The sequence below is a fragment of the Toxotes jaculatrix genome, chromosome 15 (assembly GCF_017976425.1).
Source record: "Toxotes jaculatrix isolate fToxJac2 chromosome 15, fToxJac2.pri, whole genome shotgun sequence".
Lineage (NCBI taxonomy): Eukaryota > Metazoa > Chordata > Actinopteri > Toxotidae > Toxotes > Toxotes jaculatrix.
In genome coordinates, this window is record NC_054408.1 from 20,023,733 (window position 1) to 20,039,354 (window position 15,622).

Below are 15,622 nucleotides of genomic sequence, written 5' to 3' on the forward strand. Positions count from 1 at the left end.
CCCACACAGCCAATGAACACATACACACACACACACACACACTCGCTCTTCAAGTGAACACACATACACAGTACAAAAATCCATACGCTTAACGAGTTCATATAGACACGTGTGCTCAGGTATCACACTCACACACACCAACTTAACAAAACACCCCAACGTGAAATTAATCAGCGCACACATAAGCACTAAATAAACTCATCCCTTACACAACAAAAGACACACAAATGACAAACCAGCTCAATAAACATCCACATACGCTATTCAAACAACAATCTGTGCATAACAACAAGAGCTCTTACCCATCAGTTGTGCCGTGTTGTCTTGTTGTTGCGTGTTTGTGTGTGTGTGTTTTTGTGTGTGCAGTGTACAGTGTCTCAGCGAGCGAGAGAAAGAGTGTGTTTGTAGCCAAAAGTGCGACTCTGAACGGAGCTCTAAAGTCCACTGTAGCGCCAAAATACAGCAGACCAACCTGGTTTTCGTAGTGAGAACAGATCTCTCTCCCTCCCTGTCTTTCACACTCTGCGTCTCTCACTCTGTCGCTTCTTTCTGTTTCTCTCACTGACGCGCTTTGCTCTGTTTTCCGGCTGCCACCGTCTCTCCCTCCCTCTGTTCCTCTGGTCCCCTCCCACTCTCTCTCTCTCTCTCTCTCTCTCTCTCTCTCTCTCTCTCTCCCTCTCTCTCTCTCACAGTGACATCAGAGGGCAGTCTCAGGCATGTTGAGCATTTTACTGGTCTCTCTCTTTCTCTCCCTCTCTGCCTCTGAACTCACCGATCAGTGGACAGGCAGAGACGCTCTGACTACATTCTCCTTTGACTGAGCAAACACTGTGGTTAAATGCTTTTTTGGCCTGAACAGAGCTCACTGTTGTTGTTGCTTACATTTCTTGATGTGCGTTACTTGTTGCAAACACACTCACACACATACACATTTCTGGCTCTTCTCTATCTGAAACCCTCCTACACACCAGGAGCCCAACACACAGTTGTTATGAAGCTGACTTGATGATAATGGAGGCTGCTTGGTCTTGCAACTAGAACACTTAACAACCACTGAAAACACACACACATCAGAGACGTCTGTGTCCACTGCACGCACAGTAGATGCTGCTTACAGCTACGGCTTCTTATCCCACCTCGATATGTTCGAATATGTCAGTAAATTTTGTTTGGATGCTTTGTCACGTTTTGTTTATATATTTTTAAGTAGTAACTTTATCAATTCTGTGTCTGTGAAGGGCAGCAGTATGTAGGGTGGTGACATTAGAAAGGAAGGTTGTGAATTACACGCTCAACACTTAATACACTAAAAAGCTCCAGGATCCTGAGAAGCTAAAGACTGTTTGTTATTTTAGAATGTGCATGTGTTAAACAAGGCGTAACCTTCACAAGCACAGTAAAACAAAAAGCATGGAGGTGTGTCTTCAGAGTGGACACGTGGACCCATCAATGCTATATTTATTTCCACTAGTCAATACCCTAAAAATATGCACAGCACAATAACCTCATTACTCTATGTCCAGCTGCATTTATATGCACTTATATGCAGTTGGTAAATAATCAGGTATCTCCTCTTGTCATTACCATGTACTGTATTTAGACATATTTATTTAAATAATGCCTACATGTCTAAACATTTTTACAAGGAACTGACCTGCAAACACCCACACAGGTGTTCTTACTTAATGTAATTAATTGGCCATAATTATCTGAAGTCATCAATCTGTATATAATAGTCAGGATGACTAAGGTGTAATATGTCCCACCCTTACAGGTAAAACAAAACAAACAGAAGAGTGAGAGAGATGGCAGTCAAGTCTGTATACATCCACACAGTCTCGAGGAGTCTAATCAGGCATAAATAAGTGAAGTCACCTGTGTGGGTGACCACAGAGGAGTTGGATCTTTAAGGTTAGGAAACAGACTTAGTCATTCTTCATTATTTAGTTTCAGTTTCACTTCTAATCAGACTTGACCTGTAATATTTTGGTCAACGTGAGCCTCAGTGTAATTATCTTTCCATCGATCATCCTGCTGTTACTTCTTTCTCAATGATGCTTCGCTTTCCTTACTTTTGCATATGTACAGAAATTAGGTGTCTCTCTCAAAAACATGGCAAGTACCAGATGTCTCTTAATTCTTTTCCTCAGTTAAGTTGACTGGTTTGCTTGTTTGCATGGTATTTACAAAATCTGGTTAACCCACAAACCCAAACCAATAATCTGATTATGTAGGTGCATATAAACAACTCCATTTTTTGCGCACATCTCCTGACCTAATTTGTATGTGCGCATACATGTGTGAGCATGTGTTCGAGGTGCATGTGTGTATGTAGGTGCGTGTTGGGTCATCTGCGTCTGTGTGTGTTTGCAGGAGCTATTTTTGAAGTTCAGCGTAGAATCCAGGAAGCCAAGTTTTGTTTGATCAGACAACACACCCACACACCTGGCTGCGATAAAACTCTGCTGTGTTATCAGCTCGTTGTATGGCGTTGACGTCAAAGGCTTAGCTAAGTTTCATGCAGCCATGACACCGATAGCAGCTAATGCTACTGAACCAAAACCATAATGGCAAACAGACACGCACACAAACACCTTTTCATTTTTAGAACAGGGAGAATCATCATCAGGGATTGCATTGGCCAGACTGTGAAACTGAGCAAAGGAGCACCTTATTAACTCTCTGGTAAAAATAAATGTATGGACATTAGGTTAACTGGCAACCAACATGGTCAAAGATCAGCGGCAGTGAGCCAGCAGCTTGTCAAACAAAAATGAGGAGAGCATGTGGACAGCTTCTGTAGATGTTTGTTTTTTCTGCCATTACATGACATGCAAAAAAGAACTGCAGACCACCAGTTCATTACTAAGCATGGGATGCAAGCAAAAGTTTTAAGTAACAATCACAACACATAAAACTGTTTCAAGACAAGAGGAAAGCATTCATATGAACGTCAAGCATCTGAATTTTTTTTTCATGTTGTCTTGTGGTTAAAAAGCACTGTTGTCAAATGTGCCCAAACAAGTCCACCTCTGTGCAGGTAGATTTTGTCACCTGTCCATGTTCGTGACGTGACAACAGACATGCATATTATGACACAAGTCTACGTACACAGACATTAAATGAAGTACGCACAGAACCATGTGCAGGGATTTGGACTGTATGAGGGATTCAATGAGTGGGGCAAGTATGCCCATCTATTTGAAAACAAAACAAAAATATGAATGAAAGCATGTGTATGGAACTGTGTACAGGGTGGTGTGTGACCTAAAGATAAGACAATGAATGGCTGTGTGAAAGAGGGCTTCTGCAGTCATTTGCAACAGCCTGTAAGAGAATCAGACAAGGCGATAAGTGAGCATATCCAAGATAAATAGCTTGTGTAGCTATCTGCATCAGAGTCAGAACGTGCATGCGCCTTAAATAATGCATGTGGCATAATGATTGCAAGGCATGCTGAAGTACACAGTATGGCAGCCAGGCAGACAGGACTGATGAATAAGTAATGGGCGGCATCCGCCTCGTAATGTACACACATGTGCGCACACAGATACACATACACACGCAGACATGCATGCAAACCATAACCACAAGATGGTTCATGCTCAGGAGAGGGGAAGAGATGGCAACTATTATTTTTGTACCTTCTTCTGCTCTTGTCTTCACCCTCCTCAGTGACAGGGGGAGGGTGGGAGGAGAGTTGCTTTTTTCATCCATCTCCCCAGAGAACACCAGACCCGACTCTAAATATGTGAGATACTGTGTCGTTTATTATTGATTGGGGTTATTTATAATACACACTCTCACTCTCTCTTCAACCCCCCCCCCCCCCCCTTTTTTTCTCTCTCTCTCTCTCTCTCTCTCTCTCTCTCTCTGCCTCCAGTCCCATTGAGTGGAATCTCTGGGAAACTCAAAATACAATTTTAATCAATAAATCAATCTGAAACGTCCATTCAAATAAATCATTAAGCTGACTAATGCAATGCAATAAACTTCTAATGACAATCAGAACATACTCAACTGATGGACAATATGAGAAACCACCATCTGAGCATCCTCTTAAATGGGCAAACAGACAAAGCTCTTAAAATTGTCTATTGACACTTAAAAGAGGAATCTTACTTTAATAAGGTACACATTTTATTGCTATTGTATATGAACATTTACAAACATGTACAAACATGAAAACCTTTATATATGTGTGTGTGTGTGTGTGTCTGTGTGTCTGAGTGTCATATCATTTGACCAAGGTTGTTCCAGGCACGTTTAAATAAAGGAAGTGTTTGGAGCAATTAATGTGTGCTTGCATTTGTCAGTGTTTGTTTTTGTGTGTCAGTATTGTGCATCATGCACAAATGACTCATAACAAGAATCAACTTCGATCAGTTATGAAGAAGGCCTCAAAACACCAAGGTTTCAAAACACCTTCTTAAAACCCAGACGTGGTAAGAAAAAGAGATGCTTTGAGCTCCTGGCTGCAGTGGGGGAGCTCTATTCATTCATATTTTACGCCTTCTCCTTCCGTCTCAATGGTAATGCCTCCCCAGTCTGTGCCAAGCTCGCAGCAGACAGAGAGCCATTAGCTGTCGGCAATGCTAAACTGAACTTATGAGAGATGTCAGCTCACCACACTGCTCCCTCTGCACTTAAAATCAAATGGGTCACAGGAATGCCCCTGTGCACTAAAGCTGGGCCCACAAACCCTTTATGGACAGAGTACAGATTATAGCAACCTGCCTAATATGGGCCTTGTCAATAATGTAAACAGACAGAGAGGTAGGCAAGATGGTTCCAAATGGAGGACTGCATCAATAAGAAAGATGAGTCCAGGTGTAAGCCATCCCAAAAGAACACCAAGGATTCATACAATGAGAGAAAGCAGCATATCCACTTTGGTGATAATCAGTTAATTCGAAGGATGTGGGCATTTGTCTAATGTCTTTAATATAAACAAATAAACACACCTACCTGTATTTATTTTTCTAGAAGAAAGTCTACTCTTAAACTTATTTTTCCAGTTATGTCAATAACCAGCTCTCTCCACTCCACTTGGAAAATTGCTACACATAGTGGCAGACAGCAAACATGGTCTATTTTGCCTGTTAAACAAGTTTGTGGTAAAATACAGTCTATCAGTGATGGCCACGCTGCAGCCATTAGACTGCGGGCTTGGCTGTAATGAACTCCTCTTCCCGGACTGAGGAAGGCTAACCTCTGGTCACGGTGCTGTTGTCAGCCAGAAGCTAGGAAAACCCCTTGTGAAAGTAAAGAAAAGGTCTGAACCCTGAAGTGGTCATCCATAATAGATAGGTTCCAGAGGACTCTTCTAGAACCATACGATCCTGCTAGGGCTTTTAAAAGCCTTTACACAACACACCTCTACATTAACAAGTGAGTTTAACAGGAAGTGAAAGGGCAAAGAATGGCTGAAGTCAAATGAAAAATCCATCTGTTTATCTTTACATCTGCACATGAACAAACACAAGTTCATAAATTGTACAATCTAGTAAATGCCTAGCTACAGGCATTTCAGAAACTACAGAATCTGATATGTGCTACCCTATGCTAGCTCTGATGAGAGTAATATTTCTTAATACTGAGTATAGCAGTCAAAGACATTTCGGAGAACTGCCTACAGATATTATCCCCTGTTGGTGTGCCACAGCAGAAACTAATATGTAGGCTAGTGTCTGCCTTAAAATGGCAAAAGGGTGAAGGTAAGAGAAACCAGAGACATGCATCAACAAGTTAAAATCAAGGAAACCAAAATCTGGTTACAGCACTAAATAGTTTCATTTCATCATCTTGGTTTGGCAGGTTACTGGTCCATGTTATCCCAAAATAAGAACAGATACTGGGACTAATTACTGGACTGTGTCATACCAGCACTGATAACAGAGAATTGCAAACTCAAATTAATTACTTTCAATGGAATTGGTCAGTGCGTTTACTTGTGGAGGTGAAGCAAGTCTGTGCAGATCTTGCAGAGTGCAGAGTTTAACTTTGGTGAACTTAAACAGATGCAACTTTAAGCTGCTAAACAACTGCAAAGTATCCTGATAGTGCTGATCCGTGAAGTAATGGACACTAAGTGAGTCTATAAATAGAAGAATCTATCGTAGTAGTTGTGTTAAAGCATCCAATTGCAACTCTGTTCTGACTGAGTACAAACTGCTTATTTGAATAAACTGTTTTAACGTATTGTTTGGCTAGCAACTAAGAGCACAGGTAGATTCCAGAGCCAAATATTTTTTGCAAGGACATGTAAATTTATTTTTCTGTGCCACATTTTAGTATGACCATACACAGGCAGAGAAATACTCAAACTCAGTGACTGAAGTATCCTAAATATAACTATATGGGATCATTAGCAGTCGCATATGCAGCTGGTAATACACTAACTTTTCACCCATATGTTGATTTCTGGGGATAATAATAACTGCTGCTTTAAAAGACTAAAATTAAGTGTCTTTTTTGGTCTTCTTTTCCCATCTAAACCCTATGAGAGCAAAAAAAAGAAAAATACTTTAAAGGACTATTTATTCACCACACAGTCGGACAATCCAGACATCTTCCAAAGCCCAGCCAGCCAACACACCAGGCTGTATGCAATATTCATGGCATGGTAAAATGGTGAAATCTTTTTTTTCCCTCTACAACATCCACATGAATACAAACTCTCTTTCTCTCTCACACACATAGTCCACCTGCTATGGCTGTCAGGATAATGGCACTGATGCAGACAAAGTGGGTTAAGGCATTGCCTGTTCTGCTGGAAGACAAAAACAAGTCTGGCTCTGAGCACTCTGCCATACTTTCTTAGACCCGAATGTGAAGAGTGTGTATGCGAGTGTCTCCCTTTAACAGGGTTGACATGAAGGCCACAACCTCAGGCTATGTCTGTAGATATAATTAGGCACTGGTACACTGTCTCGTATTCCCTTTAAAACTCCAATCTTTGTCTCAGGATCAAATTTAATTTCACCTTAGCTCCCTGATAGTTTCAGGTTTCTTTTAGCATGTTGCCTTGAACGTTTTGCTTCAGTGCAAAGTACACTTTTGTGGACTTCCCAATATCCTTTTCAGCTTTCATTTTCACTCTAAATATAGGTAAATTATTCTGAAACTGTTAAGTGCAAAAGAAATAAAAAGACAGATTCAAGAAGATGGAACGAAGGAGGGTACAGGAGATTATATTTCAGTTCATCAGAAGTTCAAGAGAACCATTTGGAAACATCCCTCGGGCAATGACTTTGACATGGTTGTTAGCGTGTGTGTGTGTGTGTGTGTGTGTGTGTGTGTATGAGACTGATGGTGGCTAAGCAGAAAAGAGGCAGCTGCCCACCGACTAGAGCCTACACCAAACTGGCACCAGGCAAGGGGAATCCATGCCAGGTCAGGGAGTGTGTGGGGGCGGTAGGGGGCTTTGGGGGCCCATCTGGGAAGCTGGCACCAAGGCCTGAGGGCTGTGTGGGCTCCCACGGCGAGCATGTGTATACAAAACAGGTTGTCTTCCATTAGGAAAAGTGTTCATTCAGACAGGTGCTGATTTGAAGTCCTGCTGTTGGGGTGTAAGACTAAAATTCAATGCAAGGCTGCAAACTTCTGAATCGGGACTACAATCTGGTGGAAAGTAATTGGTGGGTAAAGTGATTTGGTGATTCTGTCATGCAGTTCATGCTTAGTGCTTCAGGGCTAAATACTTGCAAATGAACTGTGTTGGAACTTTTTCAGCTGAATCAGAGATGAATAAGTAGAATTACCTAACTTTTACTTGAACTGAATCAGTGGCTCACAATGAACTTAAATATTTTTCACTCACTCACCATAGATACTACTTTTCCCGACAGGAAGTCTTTCTTTTCCCTGTGAGATTTTGAGCATCACCTGCAGCAAAACCAAAAGTAGTGGGGACGGAAGACAGAAAGGAAGCAGATGACATGCAGGTGAAAATAAGGCTGTTACACAAGCGAATGATCTGCCTGCCAAACTCCCAGACTCTCTGCGTAGGGCATGTTCCTTTACATGCAAGCACAAACACACATATTGACAATGTCAGGATTGAGGTCAAGCATCCAGTCACACACAGAGATATAAAAACTCCATGTTCCAGTGAGTAAGGGAGGCTGGTAGCAGGGGTCTGGCTGGCAGACAAGTGTCTTCGCGCAGTCACGGTGACCTGCAGACAGGGTGTCATCTGGAACACACGTTGCTCTCCATCTCTGGCTTCTCAACAGTAATCCTGTCACCCTTTCAGCTGCTAGTTCACCCTCTTCTTTTCATGTATTACATCTGACAAACGCACGTTGCATTCACCCAAAAAAAGGGGGGATTCAAAGAGGACAGAGGGCAGAGATGATTAAAACTCCACACCTTTGAAGATGTCAATTGTTAATCACTTTCATTGTAATTACAAGATAAAAATCTCATAATCAGGATATCAGGATATTAGCTTGTCACTACGTACACTGCTCCCTTAGGTGATCCGTGGCTACAAGTGCTTGAAAAATACAGACCATACAGAGTGGAGAAGCAGGGTATGATGAGAAGACACCTTTCTTTGTCATGACTCTGGGTTGACACTGTCACACCTGTACGCCTGCTTGTTAAGGCCAATTATCTAATCATTCATTTTCATACATACAACATCTCAATCAGGAAACAAATCTACTGCAAGTGACTCTGACAATGCATTGGCTGATGTCAGAGAGGGTGATTTAGTTTGTCTCAGAAACCACTGATGCTGAGATTTTCACTAATAGCTGTCTAATATCTGTGCCTGTCAACATTCAGTGAGCAGCAGTTCAGTGAGATAATATGCCTTGTTAGCCAGAGAGTTCAGAAGAGGAGACCAGACTGGTTCAAACTGACAGGAAGGCGACAGAAACTTAAATAACCACAACAGTGGCATGTGCAGAGGAGCAACTCTGAACGCACAACCCGTCCAACCTTGAACTGCAGCAGCAGTAGATTCCAGGCCTGTCAACAACAAGAAACAGACAATATAATGGGCACACGCTCCCCAGCAGTGGACAGCAGAAGACTAAGAAACTGTCATCTGGTTTGATGACTTTCAATTTGTGCTGCGACATGTAGTCAGCAGGGTCAGAATTTGGCATACAGAACATGTGGCCATGGACCTATCCATGGCTTCTTGGTCCCACATGTGGTTCAGTTTAGTCACCATAAGTGCTTTGGTTAAGGTAAGAAAAAAAGATTCTGGGTTTGGTTAAATATTACTGAAATAAATACATCCTCATGCTTTAAGTCACTTTTAATTTTCTCAATACTTAACCGAGACCAAAATCTTACCATTACACTGACCGGGTGATGGCTAAAGATAACCATACACGTTTAATCATGCTTTCAATGCTACAGGCAATGTTGTATCACAAGAGCACATATTATTGGGAAGATTTGTAGTATATATGCATAGTTTCTATGAGGCAGGTTTGGTAGCCAGCCATAATTAACCTGAGCAACAAGCTCAGTGTACTCCAATGGGCTCCATAGTCACCACATCTCAATCCAATAGAAAACCTTTGGGATGAAGTGGAACAGGAGATTCACAGTATAAATGTGCAGCTGACAAATCTGATTCCATCATTGAGGCTGTCACCTTGTCGAATCCATGCCACTAAGAGTGCAGGCTGTTCTGAGGGGGAGAAAGGTGGGTGATATCCAGTGACCGAAACTTGTACCTTATGAAGTAGCCACTGAGTGTATAGTCAAGCTCTAGATGCAGAATGAACATGTAAAATCAGAGGCCAAGTGAGCACAGATTTAGAAAACACACACTGAGAAATGAGACTGGAGCTGAGTGAGCAAGCAAGAGAGAGGGTTGTGATGTGTGTGTGAGAGAGATAGAGAGAAAAAGAGCTGGAGAAATGGGAAAGCAGAGAGTGAGAAAGAATTCAGCCAAAAATACGTTTCTCTCCACTTCTTATGATTTCCTTTCCAGAGTTTTGAAATGGTAATGAGCCCACTGATATTTGCATAATGTGCCTTTCCTCATCCCTCTTTTTCTACTTACCCAGGCCCTCTTCTCCACAAATTGCTGTTCTCCTCCCGTGCACCCCCCCCCCCCTTCCATGTCCATTCATTGCATTTATTCTACCTCCTCCTCCCACTCTCAGGTTCTTAAGTGCTCATAGATAATTGACAAGTCTAAATAAAGATAAGCTGTTCAGTCGGAGGGGTAGGGGACAGGAGCTGGCCAACAGGTCTGCCACTTCCTGTGTGAACTGCTCTTCATCCTCTCTCAACTTGCTTGCCTCTCATTCTGCTAAGCCCTCCTATCAGCACTGTGCAGAGAGAAAATGGACATGTGCACAAAGCATTAAGACTAAAAACGTAAAAAAGACAACTGTCACGTTTCTTGCTGATTATGACAGTGCACACCAGGCTCTGATGAAAGGAGCCATAACAAAGCCCTTCTGCGAGCCACAAAAACCGCTTCTGGTCTACATTATCTGTCACTTCTGCTTCTTCTCCTGCTCTGCTCCTCTATTTTCCCATCCTCCTCTCCCAATTTGTCTTCCTCTCTCCTCCTCCTCCTTCATCACTTCTCTCACCTACCCCTCCTTCCTCCTCACTCCCTGCAGCGTCTGTGCTCTGACAGTTATGTGTGAGTGGAGCGTGGGCTGCTGCTAATTTGTGCAGAGTGGGAGAAAGCTGTTTTGGCTTGGGGAGAAAGAGCCGAGTTTAACCTATATGGCGGGACGGACGGACAGACATGCCACGCAAACACACAAATACACACATACTCACACACAACATGCCCATTGTATGTTCGTCTAGGCTGTAATTTTCAGTCCCTCTGCTAATGGTCACATGAGAACTCACAATACAAACAGATGCTCAAACCCACATTCACATCTAAGTATGGAAGTGACTCTGAAAGGTGCTGACTTCTGTTCCTCTTACAGTACCTCCTCCTGTGCACTATTTAGTCATCCTGATTAATATGCACCCAAATCTGTCTCCATCGCTGAGTCTTCCTGATCATCCTCCTCCACCTCTCTCCCTCAATTTGAAATTTCCGCTACTTCAGCCATTCACTCTGACTGACACTCATTTCTACTTTTGATCCCAAATCAAAAAAATAAATAAAGAAATAAATAAAACAGAAACACATATACAATTAGACTGGTGACTTAAAGGTCACCAGCGCTGACTGCAGCTGCTGTCGTCTCACTACACATGCACAGGAAGTGTTACTGTTGCTCTTGAAGGCACCCAGTTATTAAAAGGGGCAATGTGAAAGTATTTGAATTTAAAAGATGAAAAAATTAAATAAGATTATCAGCAGAATCTAAAGAAAGTTTTGATGTTATGTCAAAGATGTCTGTGTATTGTATTGGAGAGATTATTGAAGTGAGCACGCTAACCAGCTAGCTGCAGTCGGCCCCGTCTTGTAATACCACTTTGTACGTCAAACTGATAGTGAGTCACTGTAGTGTCCAGTCTGCCCTCAGTCCAACACAAGAGGATGAAGAAGTCCTCTCTGTCTTGGCGATATTCCTCCACCCTTTCTTATATTCTCAGCTATTGATGCTGCTGCTCTCCCTCTCCCTCGCCTTCCTCCACCTTTCCTGCACTATGCAATACACAATACACATTCCCTGTCTCTCTGACTGGGCAGACTGGGTGAGAAATCCTCATCATCAGTCTAACAATAACCAAAGAAAACAATCAACCAGTTACATAATCAGATTTCAAGGTAAACCTGTGTGGAAAACATTATTTCCTAATCTAAGCAGGTTTGACAACAAGTCAACAACAGCCCTATGCTGTGGTTAGATTTATTCAAGCTAACTCTAGCTCAGCATGAGGGTTGAAACTTGTTTGTGTTGTTGGTCAGCGAGCCCAGTCCAGGAACACGCACACAGCACGCTCTCATGAGCACTTTGAAGACTTTATGGGTTTTTTGACGGTCCACTGGCCCACTGGTGCAGCGGCCCACCAGGATTTGTCCTGGTATATCCTATGACCAGTCTGACATTGGCACAGGGGAAGGGAAGAAGAGGAGGGGGGGGGGGGCCCTTGTCTCTTACAACAGGGCTTGACCCCCCAACTTTATGGTAATATGCTGCCTCCTATTTGTTTGGAGTATGAATTCGACAGTTGGCCAATTCTTACACATTGCCCCCTTAATTCTAGCACGTCTTATGAATGTGTGAACAGAATATTTTACTGTACTTATTCCGATAAAATGCTGTTGTCCATTTTTGGCAGGCATTTAAACATTTAGTTATTATTAGGACTGTACCACACTCTGAATTTTCCAAGCCAAATTTGATTCAGCAGTTCAGTCCTATGATTGCGATTGTGACTGTGTATTATACTTAACACCAGAACTACAAACCTTCTGTCTAGATGCTTTGGCTATACATCGCACTACACTGTGTGCAGTTTCTCAGTATTTTCAAGTGATACATGAAAAAGCATGAGACGCATTAAGCCTGCCATTTGTTCACAGGGTTGGAATATAAAAATGTGTTTTAACGTTACTGACATTTAAACAACAGTGGGCACTCTGTTGAGAGTCAACAAATGCTAGAAATACATTCAAAACTCATAATTTGTTAACTGTTATTTACTAAAGAAGAGAAAGAAATAAAACAGCAGATACAGCAGTATGACAATGACCCACATACAGCCAGTCATAAAGGACCTTCTTCAGCAGCTCCACAGAGTCCTGATCTCAGCATCATGGAGTCAGTCTGGGATCACATGAAGAGACAGAAGAAACTGAGACGGGCTAAATCCACAGAAGAACTCTGACCAGTTCTCCAAGATACTTGGAACAACCTACCTGTCAAGTACCTGAAAAGCTGTGTGTACATGTAGTGTATGTGTAGTGTGTAGTAGAACTGGTGCTGTGTATGCAGTTGTATGTAAGTGAACTGATAAATAAAAACTATTTGTGGCATAATTTCTGAAAGAAGCCAAAAACCTTTGCACAGAACTGTATTTCTGCATGTCACCTTTCGAACACAAAGAACCTAACCTACGCATCACACAGTATTTATTTAAATCTTAATAAACGTGATTAGTAAATCAGTTTTTGAACTGTAAGTTGTGAAATTAATATAAGGCTAAGAGCATCTGGGATTGTTTTTTATTGTTCTCCGTCAGTTTGGTTTTGTCAGCGTGCCATTGTCTTCATAAAGGAGACGTGTATATCACAAAGGTCTATGGAAATGGCTTTTAACCCACACTAGTCCCATGCAAACAGAAAACTGTTACAGGCTAAGCTCTGGTTGTAAGCAGCAGATAATGCTGGCTGCAGTGTAGCGCTAACACACATTTACAAACTACAGAATTACAGTACATCATTACCAAATAAAGTGAAGTTTCAGCTTTACTCCTCTCAGTACACACACTCGCCTACGCATACACGCTTTCAGTTTCTCTCTGCCATTGGGGAGTCAGTTAAATAACTTGTAAATGTCAATATCATTAAATTAATTTCTATCCCTGTTAGAGAGGCCTGGTACCAAATATAGGTGTCTAACTCATATTCAAGGATGAGCAGGGTAATAATATTCAGATGATGTGTGTTGACCTGTTCAGATAGGCCACAAACAAGCATTTGAGGTATAAGTGTGTAAGTGTATGTGCATTATTTTGTTAGAGCCACAATAAATGTATAAAAGGAGGTCAAATACTCTTCCATTGTTGCAATAGAGCTTTCAAGATGAATTTCAAGTAAGGCTGCTGCTTTCTGCCTCTACATTATTGATGAACCCAGTCTAAAAATTGTATATATTATTTCCACAAAAACATGGTCATCAATTTAAGTCATCGTGCTTCTTTTCTACATTTCTGTTCTGAAAAATTCAAACCCAAAAAATGTTCCACGCAAGAACCGTTCAAAGACCATGAAAATGTGTACTATTAAAAAAAACCACAGACAGAGCCCATTTAATTCCAAGCCTATTACATGTCCTACATATACATATGTTTGTATGTATTACGTGCGTCTACATCTGTCTGTGTGTTTATGCTAATATGTGTGTCACTGCTACAGGCAATGAAACATGCTATTAACAGGTTACGGCTCCAGGTCTTGGCAACCATACCTATGACATCACTGCTGCATCAGCATGTCCTCCCACCACATGGGACTAACATACCGCTTGTGGGTTGATGACACGCTGATGAGGTGAGATCATCACACATTCCTGTCAACAAGAGTGTGAAGTTCCAACAAAATGTCTCTTTTCACATGCACTTCTACGTGCGTGCACGTGTGCCCTGGCGCGTGCAGTGCAAATTCTAAAAAGGAGTTGGTCACTGAATAATACATTGTCATGTACTAAAAACAACATGCAACATCAGCTGGTGGAAATGATTACATGCTCAGAAGTAAATGATAAGTTTTCTCACAAACAGACACTGACGGAATATTTTACTGAGCCGTACATTAGCCAGCTAAGGCAACCATGATCCCCCACTGAGCATTGATGTTCTGTAATCACCCATGGTGCATTACACATCAGTAACCACAAAGACATGACTACATCAATCACTCAGCTCCAAGGGAGTGTAAAGTTAGCACTGGTATAAATACCAGATAAAGAAAAAAGGAAAATCAAATCTAACAGCAAGTAACTTCTAAGAAAAGTCTGTTTCTGCTTTCACACAAAAAATGTTAAATATTTCTCTCATTATAAGGAGAGGCAGCAGTCCTGGTTACAAAGGACACTGAATCGTGATTTTGTTAAATCAGTCTATGGCAAATAGACAATGAAATACACACATTGAGGACATCAGATACAACCATTTCTTCAAATCAGTCAATCTGCTACTCCACTGCTTAGTAATCATGCTGCGCAAGACTCAGGTTTTCAATTTAGCCATTGATTTGTCATGAGTGGGAAAACCATTTGCATGGTGAATCACAACAATAAGACTGAAAACCACAAAGCTATCAGTCCATCAAGTCATCAGTCCAAATGCAGGTCACACAAATGGGTACACACACACATAGAAGTCCTACCGAAATGGTTGAGTGCGGCTGGTTTAAGAAGTTCCAGAGGCTGCTCCTTGCTGCTCAAGCCACCTGTCAGAAAGCAGAGAAAGTTGGGCTGAATCATGGTCATCAGTATGGCATCAAAATTTAAATAGACTAATAGAGATCTAAATAGAGATCTAAATAGACTTTAACTTTAATTTAATTTCTATCCACAGTCACAGGGAAGAGATGTAGAGAGACATGGGGGAGAAGTGGGAAATTAGAGAAAACAAGCAACAGAAAGTGAAAATAACAGAGCAGATGTGTGTAAGAATATTATATTTTGTCAATAAAGTCAGAAAGAGAGACAGAGAGACAGACAGACAGACAGACAGACAGACAGACAGACAGACAGACAGAGACAGACAGATAAAAAGGGTGCTTTCAAGCTTTAAAAAGTGGCTTTCAGAAACACATCTCATTCATTTTCAGTTATGTCTTGACTATGCAGATCTGGGTTCAGTTAAACAGGATTAGTTTTACCATCTTTACTGGTCATCTTTAGGGAGTGTATTTGCTAGATATTGGCCTATCACTGAAGTATCGGTATATATGTTGTCTGATATGAAAACTTGTAGCAGAGTACATCATCACAGCGGA

General features: G+C 41.6%; 1 protein-coding gene across 3 annotated transcripts in view; it reads right to left on the reverse strand.

Annotated features, from left to right (window-relative positions):
• The window catches only part of hdac4 (histone deacetylase 4), a 116,329-nt gene that overhangs the window by 58,053 nt on the left and 42,654 nt on the right, over window positions 1-15,622 (reverse strand). Inside the window, exon 3 of one of the 3 annotated variants that reach the window (XM_041056668.1) lies at window positions 15,008-15,070. In XM_041056668.1, the coding sequence (XP_040912602.1) occupies window positions 15,008-15,070 (63 nt within the window). Of the gene's footprint in view, window positions 1-302; window positions 553-15,007; window positions 15,071-15,622 lie in introns of those variants that run through there. The other 2 variants (XM_041056670.1, XM_041056669.1) reach the window with 2 other exon arrangements.